Source organism: Phytophthora infestans, genomic scaffold, assembly GCF_000142945.1.
Source record: "Phytophthora infestans T30-4 supercont1.51 genomic scaffold, whole genome shotgun sequence".
NCBI lineage: Eukaryota > Oomycota > Peronosporomycetes > Peronosporales > Peronosporaceae > Phytophthora > Phytophthora infestans.
The window spans coordinates 525,272-544,805 of NW_003303708.1; the positions used below are offsets into that span (position 1 = coordinate 525,272).

The following is a 19,534-nucleotide window of genomic DNA, read 5'->3' on the forward strand; positions in this document are numbered from 1 at the left end:
ACAATACATTACTGTATTAAGATACAGTAATGTATTGTCCCTCTGTTGCTGTGTTTTTCTTGCTGTTTCTACAGAGCAATAATATATTATTCATTTTACATTTTGATCAGCACGTGTCAGGAATGGGAACGGCGTTTTTGAGCTCGATATACATCGTAAGCCTTACTGTGCTAGTTTCGCTCGTGATACAAGTGGAACCTGCGTTGACACTTGAACATCAGGAGCTACGTGAGCTCCCAGCCCAGACAGGAAATACGGAATGGCCTTCATTACGATTTCACTTCACGAGCAAGCGCAGCTCCATGCAAGCATATGGCCAATCCAACTTCTCCGTGCTCGCAAGGCCCGTTCTCCCCGTCGATGTTTACAATAATACCAGCGTTCTCTATGACACGTTTGCCTCGTTCGCGATGGAATCGATGAGCTACAATTGGACGGCGTGGTATATGTATCGCAAAGCTTTCCAACCACCAGCACTCCGCTGGTCCAGTGTACAGACTCCGTTGTCGTACCGTCGATTAACTTCATTGTTTCAGCGCTAAACGAAGCTACAGCGGTGTCCAGTATATCCACGAGCAGCGGCAGCGTTATGGAGTGCTCGAGCGGTCATTCGTTCAGGAGCACAATGGATGGCATCAGTTTTGGAGTATGCGCTTCTGGTCCGTCAGGTTTTACGATGTATGGCAGCGATATCGACATCACCGTGGAATATATAACGAGTCCCGTGGAGATTTCTGCCCCTAAACTTAATCGGGAAGCGACAGACGATTGTAAAGTGACGGCAATGCCAACTTCAGTGTCGGAAATGGGGAAGTCATTGCTCACGGGTAAGGTGATCTCCGCTAATTCGAAAAGAATGCTCAAGGCTGAATTTGATTTCCTGCTGGAAGATTCGTGCTCGTGCAAGTCAAAGCCGCGCCCCTGTATCTTCATCCACGGTTTAGGAATACGCGAAGAAGAGCCGACAAACGCTGATGAACTTCCAAAGTACTGGGGCGATTTGACGGACCACGCACCTTGTTGTTCGTCAATGAAATATGCAGTCCTCGATTCGATAAAATACGCCTGGACCGACAAGGTCCAACAGCAAAAAGTGTGTGACCGGATGCTCACTGTAAGCGAAACCAGCCGTGGGGGCACAATTTCTGACACAATTATCATCTCGCACGCCATGGGCGGACTATTGGTGGCTGGCGCTATTGCAATGGGGACATGCAGTCTCGCTTCAAGCTCAACGTGGATCAGTACTGCGTCTCCTATGAGTGGGAGTATGTCGTCCGATTACTTTCAGGATTCCTGCAAGGATGACACCGTCTTGTTCATGGAAATCTTCGTGGATCTCACTGGCTATTGTCCTGCGGGTAACGGGATCCAATCCCTTGCCTACCAGAATGAAAGCTACAGGTCGAAGAAGCTGGATGCAGCGTTTGTGGCTGCTCAAAAGGTGTACAGAAACAACGTGTATGCCCTTATGTGCAGCAAGCAATACGCCGGGATTTACTCCATTGAACATTTGCAGTATTTGACGCTGGGCAACGTTGTTCCGCATAAATCAGACCAAAACGATGGAATGGTGGAGTTTCAGGGCCATTCTTATCAGCTGGGATTCCTGGGATTTCGGAACCCTCGCTTTTCATTGGTGTACGAACATCTACAAAAGTTGGACGAATTGTGCATAAACAGAAAATCTGGGGTACCGTTCTCCGATCCCATAAAAAAAGTTGGGGATCGGAGAACGGATCCCCGAGCTGGGATCCCGAGATCACAGGCTTGGCATCCAATCGTTTGTGCTGTGAGTTTGGGCCAAGTAGGGTCAAAGTCTGTTATTTTTAAAATGGACCTCGACAACCTTTTGCCCCTGTACGCTGGTTGTGAAGGGGGGTCACAGAGGGACCTCGCCCCTGCACAGCTGAAAAATGAAACCGCAAGTGTGCCAGTCGACGACACAGCGCTTGTAGCAATCACAGCCCATGCAGACACCGAAGCAGACGATGAGGTCACTGACCTGGCGCAAGAACCACCCCTTTGACGTCAAGACGGTCTAACAGAGCCATATACAGCATATAAAGCGCTTGAGCTGCGTAAGGAAGTGTATCGCAGAGGACTTCGTCCCACCAAAAAGGGCCCACAGGCCAACTGCACCAAGGCTAGTTACATGAAGCTACTCAGGAATTTCGACAGGACCTATCAGCTCTACGATCAAATTGCAGTCGGCAGTGGCGACCAAAAACGAAAGGCGAGCCCCGACCAAACAATCAAAACGAAGCACTGTATGTTCAGGCTCCTGAACGTCATTTTTTCGGACGATTTTGCAACTCGCCTGACCGAAAGTAATGGACCTGTGACCCACATGGATCTTGATCGGGGAGCTGTGAACGAAAGATCACTTTGGACTGATATTGCCGATAGTTTCGCACAAGAACGCTTGGAATATGGGTGGGTGGTCGCAAACCATCCGAAGTTCAGCGGCATCGATCCTTCGATTACAACCGCCCACAGCAGCAGCAAGCTTCGAGTTATGTGGGGAGAGATTACATCGGAGTACCAGCGTTGCCGTATTAACTTCACGCAATCCGGAACTCACGATCCGGATTTTTTCAACTTTTGTTATGGCCAAATTGACATTTTGTATCTTCATCTTTGGTTGCAGAAGAGACCAAATCTACTGGCAACTGTAGCTGGTCGACTGCCCAAGACTGCCCAGGTCGACTCACTGAAGCCAAGGATCGACCCGGCTACGCCTGAGCGGCGACCACCCACCTTAGCGAATGGATCCGCTACAAAAAGGAGAGATGAGGAGTTGGCTCTCTTGCGCGAGATGGTCGGACTAGTTAGAGGTGGAAACAATGGGGCCGACCACGCAGGAAAGGTTGATCGAGATGGTCTGCTTCGCCAGCTCAAGACAACTATTGAGACGATGGGGCTACCTCCAGGTACAGCTGCGGGGTACAGACGACGCAGATCAAATCGATGACCTTCAAGCAGACCTTGAATTTTTTGCCGATATAAAAACAAAATCAAAGAGAAGCTCCGTTGCGAAACTTACAAGGTCGAGTCTTCTTTCTTCGTTTAGCTGGTATTTTCATCAATATCAAAAAGCGACTTGGTATCTAAGCGGGTGGGCTCTCCTCCCGTTGCCTGCGCTGTAAATTGTAGGTTGGACGAACGGCGTTGCCACCAGCAATCCTCTGCACCACGATGTCACGAAGGGAGACTGTTCGCACCCACACGAACGATAGAGTCACTTGAAAGATATGCTGCAGCAGTGTCCTGGAAGTAAATAGGCTCAACCTCGCTCGCACGGACATGGTCATTCTTGTTGCGTCGCAATCGCTCCGTGATGCAATAGTTATGAAGCTTCTGTGCTGTCAATATGCGTTGAGTAGTGTACTGTAGACTTCCTTCCATGGGGCTGCGAAAGATCCTCCACTTTGTAATTAATAGCCCGAACGCCATCTCAATTCTAATCCTGAGCTGACTGAGGAAGAAGTTGAACGTGTCTTCGGCAGAGGGAATATCCTTTCCCGGGAAGGGCGTCAGCAGGTGCTCCGACAGCATGTAAGCGTTATCACCTAATAGATATATTCCAACTGGGAGATTCTCCACGCGCTTGTATAAAGCGCTCTCTTCGTAGCTTATTAGATCACTCACACTGCCTGGACATACGGCTGACACGTACGTAAACCGCGAGTCGTAGTCGCAAACGCATTGAACGTTAATCCCAAACGCTTGGTAGTGACCGCTAAAGTATTTTCGTTGCCCAGTCCCCTGTGTATCTGTCTCCGTTGGCGCCCGTATGCGACAGAGCCAACCGTCAATGCACCCTACACATCCTGTCATCTCTCCACAACTACTCAGCAGGCCAAACCCTTCGGTCATTGCTTTGATATCTCTTTCAGTGTCCGGAAATAATATAGCCAAACTGGGATGGTCGCAGTTTAATACAGCATCAACTCCTTTCTGAACGAGCCGATAGTAGCTTGCTATTGAGACTCCGCCAATGCGACGCACGTCATGGTACGACCCACCCGCTAAACTGCGGATCATCATCTGGACTATATTCTCTCGCAATACAGTACTGCGGTAGTCCATGACCAGGCAAGGAGCGAGAATCTGAACTAACTGCTCGAAAGAGCGCGAGGACATGCGATAACACGCATCAAACGCACCCTCGCGTAGAAGACGCTAGCTCTCAGCGTCCCAGTCCAGCCTTTCCCGAGTTAGCTTGGGCTCTCTTCCCTTTCTTAGCTGCACGAACAGGTATAGCGCCACCAGCGCTGCGCTCTTCCGTGCGGGTGTGAGTGGTAGACGCATCACTCACTCCCAGTAGCAGGGGGCTTTCCACAACTCGTCTAAATACATTGAACAACGGCGCAATTCAGATATTAGCACACGCTACGATCACGTTATTAAGCACAATACCCACCGCAAGGTGTGCGTGACGTGGGCGTCCGCCGTAGACTGTGTGCGGCGAAAATCACCGTGCCCGTTGCGCTGCCTTCTTGTCGCGGAGACGATCGCTTCTGCTGTGTGTTAATGTGCCACACACTGTACACCAAATACCCAGCGATCGACTCTTATCAGTTCCCCGGCACACCTTCCCCTAGTCGCCGACGCTGGGATCGGTACCCAGCTGATAAGAATGGGCCTCAGAGCTGCGCGGCGGGAATTCCCGAATCTTAATTTGGCAAGAGCTACCGTGACAGATTCTACGCGACGAACCTCAATCATGCCGATGCAGCGTTCCGGCATGGCGACTCTCTCTTAGATACGGCAAAGATGCCCGTAAAATGGTTCGAGTGTCTTCTTTAAAAGTCGAAAATAAATGCTTTGTTTCATTTCCTGCTGGTAACAATAGCCATAGTTAGATGCTATTGGGACGGGGTCTTCAGGGAGCTCGAGGTACCAAATTTAGAAATAGTGCTTTTTGATGTACTAAAAAAATGATCCAAAGGTCTCGATGTACTACAGCCTGTAGACCCTCATAGAATTGCAATGTCGTGAGCTGGACCAAGAGAATACGGTATGCCTCGCTCAGGTAGTTACAGCGGAGATGTATTGTTATATATCACGAAGCCATATTACGCCTCAGCTTTGTTAGGCGGTGGCTTAATAAGAGTGATACATCGATCACCCTAAATGAGGCGACAATGCCCATTCTAGAGCAAGTGTAGGCGTTTTTGAATGCGAGCTATTATAGACCAACAAATCGTACGCTGACACATGAAAACTTAATCGTGTAGTGTTGAATTTCGCTGACTTACAAGTAGCCATGGGCCTTTAATAGTGCGCTTCCTAGATTTTTCGGCGGAGGGCCTTAGGATATCCTGCACCGTAGCAAGCATTTATAAAGCGCTTCGCTCTTGTAAACCTATAGCTCTGTAGGAAATCTGGAGCTTTCCTTGATTTTCTTTTGTAAATGGTGTTTGTCTAAGGGTTAATGGTGTTTGTCAGGGTTAAAACTTCATCAGCCACAGCAGCACTGGTAGAAACTTAAGTAGTATTATCCCTTCATCCACTAACCTCTATAGAAGAATGGTCTGACCTCTCCAATGACGCAAAGTGCTCATCGACTACGTAACAAATGCTGCATACCCTCATAGACTGCTAAGATACACAAAATACCACAAGAAATAATAATAGACTACTCTAGTGCTATCTAAACCTACGAAGTGGTCCGTGGACGAGGAGGGGCACTTATGCGGAGAGCAGGTCTGGTATACAGCAATGCCGCAGCATCGAGTCGAAGCGTATTGCATTTTAAAGAATAGTCTACCTCCCAAGCTCATTAAATAAATGAATGGAATTCATGCAGCCAAAAAAAGTTTAAAAAAAATGTCCTGCTTTGGAGTAGTGACTAGTATTAATGTGGTCGTTAGGACAGCTAAATGACTGTAATTAAACCTGACTTTGAAGAAGAGAAGTAATAAGTATATTTTTTTAATCCCGAAGCTTCCCCAATGAAGAACTTCTTGTAATCATCACTGTCATCTCGGACGGTGTGCAAAATGTAGCTGTGTAGGTATTGTGGCAGCTCAATTAAAGTCCTACCTGACAAATATGTTTAAAACACAAAATGCATTTGGGTACATCAAATAGCACTATTTCTAAATTTGGGTATCTTGAGCTCCCCTAAGCTCGAGCTCCATAGTTTTTCCCGGTCTTCAGTCTGATGACCGCCTTACCTACATGTACTCACTCTTCAAGAAGGACGAAGTGTTGCCGTCAAAGCCGAAGATAGGCAAGCGATCGACACATCGTCGAACCGAACTCCACACATTTGCTAAACGTATGCATCAAACATCCGGAATGCACATGTCAAGCATTTAGAAATGCTGCCGTCCTCCGTCGGATGGTGTTGGAGGTTGTCGTGGACAGCTCCACTGTTCGATTTTAACGGTCAAAGTCTCTCGCAATGGCTTTGCGTACTTTAGGATTTTTTGCCGCTGCCCTTACGTCGGCAGCGCTAGCGTCTCCACATCAGCTGAATCTTCATTATGGCACGGCGAAAGATTGGCCGGCGCTACGATTTAAATTCTCGGTCAAGCGGAGCTCTATGCAGATTCACGGCCAGTCCGACTTCACGATGTTTGCCGACCCCGTCGTCTCTAATGATATTGCAAGCGTGCAGTACGATACGTTTTCAACGTTCACGGAGAACTCGGTAGCGTTCAATTACACCGTATTTAACGGCGTATCTTACGTTTCTCATCGAGCCATGAACGATAAATCTTCGAGTCCGGGGGTGGAATGCGCAAGCTCAGATATCTTACCGTCAATAAATTCCATTATACCAGCATTAAGCGAAGCTGTGGCCGTGTCGAGTATTTCAACAAGCGACGGGAAGCTTATCGAATGTATGAGTGGAAATGCGTTCAAAGTCACGTGGAATGGAGTTAACTTCGGATTGTGTTTTTCGGGTTCCTCGGGCTTTACGATGTATGGCAACGACGTGGACGTCATGGTGGAGTACGAAAAAGCGAAAATATTAATAAGCGCACCGGCAACGGACGAACAGTGTGCGAGGGCGATCTCTTCGAGCTCAGTGACGTTGATCGGGAAGTCTCTACTTACGGGCGAGGCATTTTCCTTGCAGGATACGAGAAAGTTGGAAGCCGCGTTTGGGTTTGAATTTACGCTGTCTGAGACAGTATGTGGATGTAAATCTAAGCCTCGTCCTTGCGTGTTCCTTCATGGCTTGGCGGCCTTTAAAGAGGAAAAGGAAAATCTCGACACGGACCCTTACTGGGGAAATCTAACGAATCACGCACCCTGTTGTTCGTCGATGATATATGTGAGGCTAGAAACGATGAACACGTCCTGGACTGACCCCAAGCAGCAGCGAAAGCTTTGTCATCATTTGCTTGCAGTGAACGAAAACAACGAGAACTCCACTATCTCGGATACTATAATCGTGACGCACTCGATGGGAGGACTGTTACTCGCAGCAGCGCTTGCAAGTGGGAAATGTCAAGTTGATTCCAGCACCAGCTGGGTAGCGATTGCGTCTCCAATGAGAGGAAGTATGTCCTCTGATTATTTCCAGGATTCCTGCAAGGACAACACCAACTTTGTTATGGAAACTCTTATCGATTACACTGGTTTATGCCCGGGGGGAGACGGTATTCGGTCGTTAGCGTATCAAGGGGAAAAACACAGTTCCAAAAAACTAGATGCGCTGTATAAGGCTGCGCAGCAAGCCTATCGAACTCACGTCACTGCCGCAATGTGCAGCGATGGAAACACTGGGATGCAATCGAACAGACAAGCAGTCTACTGGGTTCTTGGGCGCACGATGACGCACAAGTCTTCCAAAAACGACGGAATTGTGGAATTTTACAGCTGTGCTGGCGGGTTCCCCGAATCCAAGTTCGGCGATTCCTACCACGACCGATTCTACGTGACCAAGCTCAATCATGCGGACGCAGCGTTCCGGAACGGCGACGCACTTATAAACACCGAGAAGATGCCATTAAAGTGGTTCGAGTGCCTCCTCTAAAGCTAAAATGCGAAAATTAATCGACGCATTCGTGCTGAAAAAAGCACGAAAGACTTTTATACTTTTTTTAACTTTACGGATATTGGTTCCATTGAGATATACAGAAGCACTCGCTTCGTATGCAGTTCGTCACTGCTTTTTCACTATTTTTTGGGGTCGTCCAAGAAGCTGATGATCCTTATTGGGCTAGTTTGGCTTTCTTGAAGTTGTGGCCATACTCAGATAGCGTAATCGAGCGCTTCAAAAGCTGTGAGCCTTGTGTGCACGATTCAATAGCACGATTCTGTGGAGAATAGAGGGGGATGCTCTTCTCCACGTCACTTGGGTCCGAGGGACTCGACGGGCTCTGCTGACCCTTCATGACCACCACGCAGTCATCAACCCATGTGGTAGTCTGGTCCACAAAGGTCTCTACACTGACAGGATGTTCCTCAACCAGGAATTCTGCGTCGATCTCGACCTTGAAGCCATCGTCCAGCGGTTCGGAGGAATCACTTTCCGCCTCTTTGTGGAGGACATTTACTAGTGTAACCAGTGTGTGGGGCAGCACAGTGGTGTCCACAAATGGGGCCGTGTAGGCGGACAGCACGTGTCTTGCGGCATCTAAAAGACACACCAACTAGCTCATGAGTCCACTAACTCAAGGATAAATAAATAAAAAGGAGGCCAGTCAAGCACCTTTCAAGATGTCCACTGGTGTCTCCAGCACTGTCCACCACGGTCCCTCTTCCGTATTTTCCGACACGTTGCAGAACAGTCCGGCGGCGTACACTGCGGCCCTTGGCAGCCAGCGAAAGCGTCCACCGCCAGACATGTCCACGTGATGGCACTGTCGTTCAGGAAACTCCAGGCCGTTTGCTTCAGCTGTTGCCGCAAAGAGTCTCCCTGTGTTGCCTTCAATGCAACAACCTTGTCCACCGCAGCTGCGATATAACAGAACGAGTGGTCCACGTGCAACTCGAAGCTCAACGCCAGAAGCACATCTCCCTCCAGCTCAAGAATGTCGCTGGCCACGTCAGCTTCGGATAACTCCAGTGACGTCTGCGTCATCAGCGTCTTCGCTAGTCGCTGCACGTCCACGCCCTGCGTCTCATCGTTCTCGGCCTTGGAGGCCAGCAACAAACAGGCAGCTGCCACTCGATGCTCTTCGTGTTCTACCAGTGAGCGCCGCATAAAGAAGCGGTGTAGGAACACGCAAGCTGCGCGTTGAGAGGCCAGCGACAAGTGCAGCGCCGCCGCGAGTCGAGCCACAAGGCGACAGGCAGAGGCGCGGCGCTCCAATTCCGAAGCGAGCGACACACCGTCGAGGCGGGACGGAGAGCGCTGCAGCTCGGTGGCGGAGAACAGCCAGTCTGACGACATGGCGGAGGCCTTGGGGGAGGCAGACGGTGAAGAAGATAAAGCGGCAGGAAGCTGGAGGTGGTGCGCGGGCTCTTCTTGGTGCTTAGACTGGAAATGGCTAAACTGGCCTCAGAACCGGTAGAAAATCTGCATTCTAAGTGGTTAAAAAGAAAAAAGTACCCTTCCCTATTTCTGTTTTGTTGACGAATCAACCGCCAAATTTTGAATTTGAATGCGACGTTGAAGCCACAAATTGGGAGTGATTGTCTTTTGAATTTATTTGCTGTTCAGTCGCAGTTTCAAAGCGGCGAGTTGTGTTGCCTTTGCCTGGATTCTCTGCAAAATCTCCAGCTTTTGAGCCTCCATGCGGTCCACTTCTGCCAGAATAGTTGCCTCCATCTCCGCCACTTGATCTTCAACAGACAGCTCGATGGCAGGCATGTTCATCCGCAAACTGCGTGCAGCTCTCATTATCGAGAAAAGATGACGCTGATCGCCCAACTCGCCTCCTTGCTGCAAGACCCCTGCTCGCCATGCTGCTTGCAACAACTTTGCCGCGTTGTGGCGGGTCGCCTTTTCCCACCACTCCAATTCAATGAGATATTTCACTATTTTTTCGTTTGGTGAAAGATCGAGGAAGTTGAAGAAAAGGGACTGGACAAGTGCCACAATGAACACGCCGCAAAACATGCCACCAACGACCGCAAAGACTCGACCAAGATACGTCACGGGAAAGTAATCGCCCAAACCGGTCCCAGACTATTCCAACAAGTCTGCCGCGTAAGTATTTTATCGCACACTTGAACGTCTAAAAAGAAATGCACGTACCAGAGTGGTGATTGTAAACCAGACAACCTTCCAGTAGCTGTCAAAGGCAGCTTGGACAGGTCGCTCCAGGACACGCACAATTGCAGCCGTAAGCAGCGTAATTAGCGCTATTAGTGGCAGTAGAATATTAAGCGGATGCAACTTGAAAATGGTCTTAAAGTGAAAAAATGGCTTCATCGCATCCACTCCGTTCAACGAGCCCACGAGTGAAATCCATGGTGAGTGCAGGGCCGACGAGCTACGAGCAAATCGCGCTAACAAATACAACCTCGCCACCATGAACACACCCAGAACCTCCACAGGGTACTGATACACCACATAACACGCCTCTCCTCTTTTCACAGTTTCAATCCCTCGCTGCAAAGATTCGCAGATCGAGTTATCGTGTCGACTTAACTGTCCGTGTAGTTGCATGATCTCAAACTTTCCGCCAAGTCCTGGCGGAATGTGGAAGCTGCAGATAATTAGCTCCAGTACCAGCAATATGTGTCTCCATAGTGAGAATTTCGCTCTGCTGGACGGAACAGAGCACTGCAATTGATTCACGCGGCCGTCGCAGCGATATCGCAGCACCAGAAGCGCATCCAACAGCACTGTTGATGTTAGTACCAAAATCTTGACAATCAGCAGGGCAAGCTCCGATTTTGACGATATTTTGTCATTGCGCTCCACAATTTCGTTTTCCACGAGCATCAAGGCAATGCCTAGCAGTCCTACCATGCAGGACGAGAGCTCATAGCGACGACGGTGTTTAAATTGCTGGAAATATCGTAATAATCGACAAAGTCATTCACCAATAAGCAACTGGGATAATTTCGCTAGTACGGTGACCACTAGATACCTTCTGGAGGTTGATTAGGAAGTGCGCGGGGGCGCATTGCGAGTTGGTAGAGTCGAATCTCTCAGCGGCAGCCGCCTCCAGCTTCATCGCAAAAAAAATCAGAATATTCTTGCTAGAAACGTTTCTAAAATATATTGTAAATACAATTGTCTAAGTTGAAGTGAGAATGCATTCTCTCTATCTCTACGCAGTGATCACGCGCACACCGGCCGTCGACACACGCTCTGCCGATAAAATGTCTGGCTGCGTGATGAACATCATGTTACGTGGCACGTTCATCGAGCGCGACAGCCACTCGATCATCGCCGGACCGAATTCTCCGTGCACTGACACAAAGTCGATACGGATCTTCGGATACATGCTGTCGAACAACGCAGCCATCTCGCGGAACGTCGCAAGTATCGGTGCATCGGCTTCCTCATCCGCAAATACGTGCACGATACGAAGCGTGTGGGTCTGTTCGTTACGACGCACATAGATAATTGCCTTGTTGATAATAGTCAGGTCGGGCACCTTGCAGAAGAAGACAATAGGCGCGTTGCGGATACTGATAATCGTACGCGCAATCGTGCGTCCACCACGTGCACCAGTGTGCTCCACTTCCGGTGTACCGTCGTCCACCATGCCAATGATAGTCTCCTTCCCCATACGAGACGGCGCCACACTCTGCAGAAACACCAGAACAACGCGAAGGATCGTGACACGCTCGAACATGACGAAGATTACGAGCATGACGACCATGAAGTAGATAGCGAAATACATGAGCACGGATGGATCGCCCAGTAGGTTCGCGAAAATGCCCACTACGACCAGCAGGAACCCGACGATAACGACTGTCCACGACGCGTGGATGTCTCGTGGGATCTCGGAGCGTTTGCCTTTAAGTAACATACAGGCACACGAGAACATGGCCATAAGTCCAAGGAAGGCGTACGTGTAGACTCCATTGACGGTGGAGGCATCGGCGTTCAGGATCAACACGAGACTAGATGCAAGTACGAAGTAGATGCCGATGATGTTGTGGTTGGTACCGCGTAGCTTGTTCTTGTTAGCTAGGAAGGCCGGTAGGACTCGGTCACTTGACAAACGTTGAACAAGACCACAGATACCGACGTACGACGTCAAGACAGCGCCGCACAGGACAACAAAGGCGTCGATGCAAACCCACGTCTCGAACCAGCTCCCCACCGCCACGTGTCCTACTTTTGCCAGCAAGGCGTCACCATGTGCGTAGATGCCGTCGTCACCTCCAAGCGGCAGTACAGCTAGGATCCCAGCACCCAAGCCTATGTTAAAGAAGGTGACGAGTGCCCACATGTTGCGTAGAGTCTTCCGGAAGACACCTGGGGCCTGTTCCTCGACGTAATTCGACGAGGATTCAAACCCCGTGATACCCAACATGGAAGCGCCGAATCCAAAGAAAATCGATGTGAACACGTTACCATCAAGTAGAGAACCTGCAAAGTCCACCTCGGGCAACTCCGTGTGCATATTGTCACTGAAGATGTGGGAATGGTTAACACCGTAGACTACACACGACACGAAGAGGATACTAAGCACGACGATGTGGTGTAGGAAAATGACAACAGCCACGCGCGAGCTTTCGGCAGTACCCAATGCTGACAGTAGAGCGAAAGCTCCAAGGAGGATGATCGTGCATCCGACAATCGGGATCTCCACCTGGTTGTTGAGATAGCGCACACCCGACGTCGCGGACACCACACCCGTCGCCACGTAGGATAAAATACTCAGACACGCTGCTACAGCGGCCGTGCGTTTAGACGTCGTGTTGAGTAGAGCGTTGTAGGTGCCTCCATTCAATGGGATGGCGGTAACGACTTCTTCGTAGATGAAGCGGAACGAAAACAGTACAGCTGACACCATGATCAGAGGAATGGGCATGAGTTTGCCGGATTTCGCAGCCACCGACGACGCCGAGTACAGCACACTGGATAGGATATCATTGCCACAGATAGCAGTGGCAGGAAGCTCGCCAAGAACCGTGCGAGGCTTGTCCAGCTCGACCTGGATGTCGGCCAGACCCGATTCAGGAACCTGTACATGCTCTGAAGTACCGAACCCAGGGAACTGCCACGTCGGGCCCTTGGGACCTTTGTCTACCACTTCGATTTCGATCCTGCGACGCCGAAGGTTTAGAACGTGCGAACCCCCCAACTTCGGGGAAGAAGTCTGTCGGTAGAACGGCGCGGGTGACGCCAATAAGGCTCCGTTCGTCTTGGTATCTTGATCCATGGGTTTGACTTGAGGTTAAGTAAACGAGGACACGACGCAGTTGGACGCTCTTTTAGGTAAGAGAGAGAATGAATTCGAAGGCGACGTTCCCAACCCAGTCGCAGGCAGAGAGAAGCTATGTGCGGCGTTCCTATTTAAGATCTTCCGTCTGATTGGAGGTTGCTAACGCTACTGGATCGACTGCTGTTGTGGGCTGGTTGGATCAACCGTGGATCAGATGCCATTTGCTTCTTTGGTTCCTGCTCCAGCAAAAATTTGAATCTGGTGTCCAGTATTTGTTGGCTTGAAACGACTATTGTACTGGCGAGATGAAATGCAACACCAAACATTGTGTAACGACGCACCAACGTCACAGCCAGCGATGGCCATGACGTTGGTACCAAGGCGTCCTACTTTCTTCTATTTCTTTCCTACTTGTCTTTGCTGACTGCCAACTGTCTTCTTAAGTTGCCAATGAGCGGCCAGGCAGACACACGCCTGACCGGAAGGCAATCACCATGTTTGGACGAGTATTGCCAAACATGGAGCTTCAATGACAGTCATTCTTTTTCCTTTGAATTCACTATGGAGATTCTGACCCGGTTCAAATGAACCGCAGTTCACTACTACGCTACGCTACTTCAAGATTCGACTCAAGGACTACTTAGAATGTAGTATAGTGAAATGCATATACTTACATAGGATACCAAGGGAATGCTAACAAGCACTTCCTTGTAGCCGACAAACAGCTAACCATTTCAATCTCACTTTCCAATTTACCTTCTTCGAGGCACATTAACTGCCTCCTACGCCTTACCTTCGAGTTCCCATCGTTGGACTCTCGCCGCCCTCCTCCGCTTCGCTCCTCGCCACGCGACTCGCTCCTCGTCGCTGTTCCTCTGCGCCGTGCTCTTACCAGTCGTCACATCTGGTAGCACTTGCTGTTTTTCGTCCAGGAGAGGGTTCTTCATTCTCTATTCGCTACGCGACACGTGGAAAGCCGCTCGTTGAGCGTGTGTCGTCGTTCTTCGTCTCCACATTTGTAAGATTTCTTCGTTGCGACCTCATTTCATACGGCTTGCCGCGTTGAAATTTTGCGTGTGTACTGCACTAAGCGTCTGGTCTATAAGAACCGGATCAAGTTAGTACCCGTACCTAACGTCGCATCCTTCATCAGCGTTATCGTTGATTGCGTGTGTACTGTAAGTGTCTGGTCTATAAGAACCGGATCAATGCAGTACCTGCACCCCTCGTCGCTGTCCATCTGTACCCGACTACCTTTTCGGCACGTCATCGCTGAATTTTACGACAATCAACCATGACTTCCTTGAATCCTCAAGGATGGTCTACTGACGCTATCACGCAGAAACTCATCGAAATGGTTGACAAGCAGCAACAACTGCTTGAAGCCATGAGTAAGCGTGAAGTGAAAGTGGAAGATATCCGTCTGCCTGAATTTCATGGCATGATGGGAGAATCTGTTGATTTGTACTTCGAGACACTTGCTCAGTACTTTGATGCCAAAAACATCGATTGGCAAAACGACAACCAAAGTTCTCGAATTTTGGCCATTACTACTGCGAACTTTAAAGGAAATGCTGCCGCTTGGTACAAGCTGAACAAGCGTGATATCAAGGACATGCAGGACCTTATGGCCCGGTTGACCGATGAATTTGTGCCTCCGGATTTGCAAGAGCGTTTGCGTGATCAATTGTACGCGCTCAAGCAGAAATTTTGCTCTAGCTTGGAAGATTACATCTCTCGCTTCCGTGAAACCATCATGCAAGTGACAGACATGAGTGAGTTGGACAAGATCACTTACTTCACACGTGGACTAGTCAGTCCTACGCGCGAAGAGGTGCAATATCGTCGCTGTACAACAGTGTCGCAAGCAATGAAGATTGCTTTGGAGTATGATCGATCGCAACATGTCTGCGGTAAGAACTATCGTCCACCGTTCTTTTCGCAGGACCGATCACGCTCTCAGTCCAACAACAATTCGCACCAAAAGCAAGCCACGCCTATGCGCGCTCATGAGAACGAGCCCGAGCCAATGGGAATTGACTCAGGGAGTACTAGAAATCGCCGTTCTGCTTCTTCTTCGTCGTCTAACAAGCGATGTCGCTACTGCCAGAAGTCTGGTCATGTCATTGAGCAGTGCTTCAAGTTGAAGAACAAGGAGAAGTATGCTCGAAAGAACCGTCACGAGCAATCTGCCGCGAACTTTAATTCTTCTTCTCCTACAACTGCTGCTGCCGAACGAGTGTCTATGACCCGTTCCGATGACGAGGTTGAGGTTGTTGAAGTGGAAGAGATTTCCACGTCACCTTGTCGTCCATGCATCGTGAGAACGAGCTCATTCGTAAACAAGGGACTTGTGATGGGAAACCTGTCGTTATCATGTTCGACAGTGGTGCTACGTGCAATGTTGTTTGCCCAGGGTTAGTCGCTAACACCGCTACGTCTGGTGTCTCACAAGTCACTCGGTTCGATGGAACTTCTACGAAAGCGCGTTATGTCAAGAAAGATCAAGCGACTATTGAATGCGGTCGCTACCTTTTCCGAAATCTTCAAGTCATGGAATGGTCACTTGGATCTGCCCATGATGTCATCTTGGGAAAACCTTGGTTTACCAAGTTTTAGCCATGTATCAATTGGCGTTCGCATGAGATTTCGTTTCCAAGTGTGTCTTGTGCACCTCCATCAACGGTTGCTAGTCAAGCAGCTGTGGAGATTGCTGCTCTTGACTTTAAACGTAACGTGAAGAAACATGTGTACAAGGAAGTGTACCGTGTCAAAATTTGTGCGGTCACGCCAGTTAGTGAGTCGACTCCTGTTCCGATCACTCACTTATTGAAGCGTTTTACTGACGTCTTTCCGGAAACTTTACTGGATGGCTTACCGCCTTCACGTCGTGTGGATTTCGAGCTCCACATGAAACCTGATGCTGTTCCAAGTAGCCGTGCTCCGTTCCGCCTGTCTAAGGTTGAGCAGGATGCACTGGATCTCTTCGTTGCAGAGAAGCTGAAGAAAGGATGGATCGAAGTTTCTGATTCTCCTTGGGTGTCCAACATCTTTGGGATTCCAAAGGAAGATCCTACTTCTGGACATCAGCTGTCTCGCTCTGAGTGGGTACGCTCTGGAAACTCGACTTTGCCTATCCGTTGGGTCATCGACTATCGCTATGTGAACTCGCAGTCGATTGTTCCAAAGATTCCACTGCCTCGCATCGACGAACTCTTCGATCAGATGTCTGGTTGTGTCATCTTTTCACCTCTAGATTGGGCTCAAGGATATCACCAGATGCGTATCGCGCTCAAGAGTCGCAAGTATACCGCCTTTCGCACGCACGCTGAAACTTACCAGTGGTGTGTAGCTCCTATGGGATTGGCCGGTATGCCTGGTGTTTGGTCTCGCCTCATGAGGGTACTCCTTGCGAAGTACCGATTCATTGTTGTCTACTTGGATGACATTTTTGTCTTTTACACCAGTCTGCAAGAGCATGTTGAGCATCTTCAAACTCTCTTCGAGGTTCGACGTCGTGAGAATTTGTTCTGCCATCTCTCGAAGTGTCACTTCGGTCAGTCCGAAGTTAAGTTTCTCGGCCATACGACTTCTGCCAAAGGACTTGCTGTTGATACTCGCAAGACTGAAGCAATTGCAAAGTGGCCTACGCCACTAAACCAAAAGCAACTACAAAGCTTTTTGGGTCTCGCAGGCTATTACCGTCGCTTTATCCGTGATTGCGCCATTATTGCGTTGCCTCTTGGTTCTCTTGTCAAGAAAGAACATGTCTGGAGCTGGGGTCCAGAACAGACGCGTTCATTTGAGGAAATCAAATCCGCTCTTCAAGAAGCACCCGTGTTACAGTTACCGGATTACGAGAAACGTTTCATCGTGACAGCAGATGCCTCTGGCTACTGTGTTGGTGGCGTTATCTCTCAAGTTCGTTCCGGTCAAGATCATCCGATAGCCTTCTTCTCGAAGAAACTTGGTCCTCACGAGATTAATTGGCCAACACACGAGAAAGAACGCTTCGCTATTAAATTAGCGTTAGACAAGTGGCGTCACTATCTATATGGTCGTGAATTTGATATCTACACGGACAACACTGCTTGCAAATGGTTTTTGCACCACCCGAAGGTTTCAGCGAAATTTGCTCGCTATTTGACGTTTTTCGCACAGTTTACGTTCAAGTTGCATCACGTTAAGGGACACCTCAACGTGGTTGCCGATGCCTTGTCGCGTCAATCTTCGGAGCATGCGATCAATACGGTTTCGTTTCATCAGTGTACCACGCGCTGCCACACCCGTGCAGCTCGAAACCTGACGAATCGACGCGTTATTACCGACTACCGCAGTCTTAACCAACATTTGGTTCGACCACCCTCTCGCCCTCAATTTCGTGGGGAGGATGTTGCTGCTGGTTACTACACGCGCCCTGTTCCGACCTTGGCTCAGCTTACCGCCATGTACCAGTGGAAACTTCACGTACCGTCGCTGCGGCTGAGAATATTGTTGTGGCCACCAACCCGAGCGAGCTCCAATTTTGAGCTTGTTGGGTAAACAAGCTCAAAATTGGAGCTCGCTCGGTTGGTCTGATTCGATTAGAAGAGAATTCGCTGCTCGATATCGCAAATTTCCCAGACTGCGGAGAACGTTTTAAGCATCCGGAACAACCATTTGTCAAACAAAATGGTTTACATTTCCGCAAGTATCAGACGATGATGCGCTTGTGTGTTCCGTTTACTCGGGACAATCATCTTCGAACTTCCATCATCTCTTGCTTCCATGACTCCAATATTGCTGCTCATCCTGGAGCTCATCGAACGTACCTTCGCATTTCGAAATGGTATCATGGGCCCACCTTGGACCAAGACGTTCGCGATTATGTGCAAAGTTGTAAAACTTGCACTCGCTGGAAACACAGCAATGCTCGCAAGAATGGCAAGATGATTCCCATTCCGATTCCTGGGGAATGCTGGTCTGTCGTCTCTATGGACTTTATCACTGGATTACCTGATTCCAATGGTTTTGATGCAATCTTGACTGTTGTCGACAAGTTGTCCAAGCGCCCGAAGTATCGTGCGTGCAACCGGACTGATGATGCACAGAAGACTGCGTATCACTTCTTTGATTGCGTTGTTCGCCATCACGGTTTACCATCGATCATCATCAGCGATCGAGATTCCAAGTTTGTCTCCAAGTTCTGGTCATCCTTGGCTAAGCTAATGGGAATCGTCTGCACATGACAACTTCCTATCGTGCCCAAGCCGATGGACAAGCCGTGCGCCAGAATCTGATTCTGGAAGACGCTCTACGCTGCATGATATCGTACCACGGACGTGATTGGTCGGATAATCTCGGAACGATTGCGAATGCTCATGCTACTTTCGTCAGCGCATCTACCGGTATGTCGCCCTTTGAAGTTGATACTGGACGCAAGGAACGGAATCCGCTGAATCCTTTGAGCAATCCCAGTACCATGACTCAAATTCAGCGTGGAAAATATATGCATATATTTTTCCACGCTGAATTTGGGTATGCATAACAGTTCCAAGACAAACGTCAAGAGATCATTGATTTGGCAAAGAAGCATCTTCTTCAAGCCCAAGAACGTCAGAAGAAGTACTATGACAAGAAGCGATCATCGATCACGTTCAATGTGGACGTGTTGAGTCATTACGTTGAAAACGTTTTAAGACTCGTCCTATCCCAAAGGCCTCAAGACTGATTATTGACGACGACACTGGCGCAATGATGCACATCATCGAGAAGCTTCTTCGCAAGCGTCAATTCAATCGCAAACCTGAATGGCTTGTGAAATGACACGGATTACCAGATCACGAAGCAACCTAAAGAGCGCGAAAAAGACATCCGCCATGTGTCGCATTGGAAGGTTCTCGTTTCCGACTTCAACAAGCGTCAACGAGAAGTCAAGTCCGGGAGGATGTAACGACACACCAACGTCACAGCCAGCGATGGCCATGACGTTGGTACTAAGGCGTCCTACTTTCTTTTATTTCTTTCCTACTTGTCTTTGCTGACTGCCAACTGTCTTCTTAAGTTGCCAATGAGCGGCCAGGCAGACACACGCCTGACCGGAAGGCAATCACCATGTTTGGACGAGTATTGCCAAACATGGAACTTCAATGATAGTCATTCTTTTTCATTTGAATTCACTATGGAGATTCTGACCCGGTTCAAATGAACCGTGGTTCACTACTACGCTACGCTACTTCAAGATTCGACTCAAGGACTCCTTAGAATGTAGTATAGTGAAATGCATATAC

The 19,534-nt window shown here is 49.0% G+C and overlaps 6 protein-coding genes across 6 annotated transcripts; 2 read left to right on the plus strand and 4 right to left on the minus strand.

Annotated features, from left to right (window-relative positions):
- Positions 1–676: 676 nt before the first annotated feature.
- Positions 677–1,509, plus strand: PITG_16679 (uncharacterized protein; the record flags this gene model as incomplete). Its single annotated transcript, XM_002896862.1, has 2 exons — positions 677–1,361; positions 1,445–1,509. The coding sequence occupies 2 exons, from the start codon at positions 677–679 to the stop codon at positions 1,507–1,509; spliced, it is 750 nt and encodes a 249-aa protein (XP_002896908.1).
- A 4,906-nt stretch (positions 1,510–6,415) lies between these two features.
- PITG_23091 (uncharacterized protein) lies at positions 6,416–7,999 on the plus strand (the record flags this gene model as incomplete). Its single annotated transcript, XM_002896863.1, has 1 exon — positions 6,416–7,999. The coding sequence occupies one exon, from the start codon at positions 6,416–6,418 to the stop codon at positions 7,997–7,999; it is 1,584 nt and encodes a 527-aa protein (XP_002896909.1).
- Positions 8,000–8,019: 20 nt separating this feature from the next.
- On the minus strand, positions 8,020–9,533 carry PITG_16680 (uncharacterized protein; the record flags this gene model as incomplete). Its single annotated transcript, XM_002896864.1, has 2 exons — positions 8,020–8,602; positions 8,770–9,533. The coding sequence occupies 2 exons, from the start codon at positions 9,359–9,361 to the stop codon at positions 8,178–8,180; spliced, it is 1,017 nt and encodes a 338-aa protein (XP_002896910.1).
- An 83-nt stretch (positions 9,534–9,616) lies between these two features.
- PITG_16681 (uncharacterized protein) lies at positions 9,617–10,030 on the minus strand (the record flags this gene model as incomplete). The annotated part of the gene is made up of 1 exon (XM_002896865.1): positions 9,617–10,030. The coding sequence occupies one exon, from the start codon at positions 10,028–10,030 to the stop codon at positions 9,617–9,619; it is 414 nt and encodes a 137-aa protein (XP_002896911.1).
- A 99-nt stretch (positions 10,031–10,129) lies between these two features.
- On the minus strand, positions 10,130–10,927 carry PITG_16682 (uncharacterized protein; the record flags this gene model as incomplete). Its single annotated transcript, XM_002896866.1, has 1 exon — positions 10,130–10,927. One exon carries the CDS (start codon positions 10,886–10,888, stop codon positions 10,130–10,132), a length of 759 nt encoding a protein of 252 aa, XP_002896912.1.
- Positions 10,928–11,192: 265 nt separating this feature from the next.
- Positions 11,193–13,262, minus strand: PITG_16683 (uncharacterized protein; the record flags this gene model as incomplete). Its single annotated transcript, XM_002896867.1, has 1 exon — positions 11,193–13,262. One exon carries the CDS (start codon positions 13,260–13,262, stop codon positions 11,193–11,195), a length of 2,070 nt encoding a protein of 689 aa, XP_002896913.1.
- Between the last annotated feature and the right edge of the window lie 6,272 nt (positions 13,263–19,534).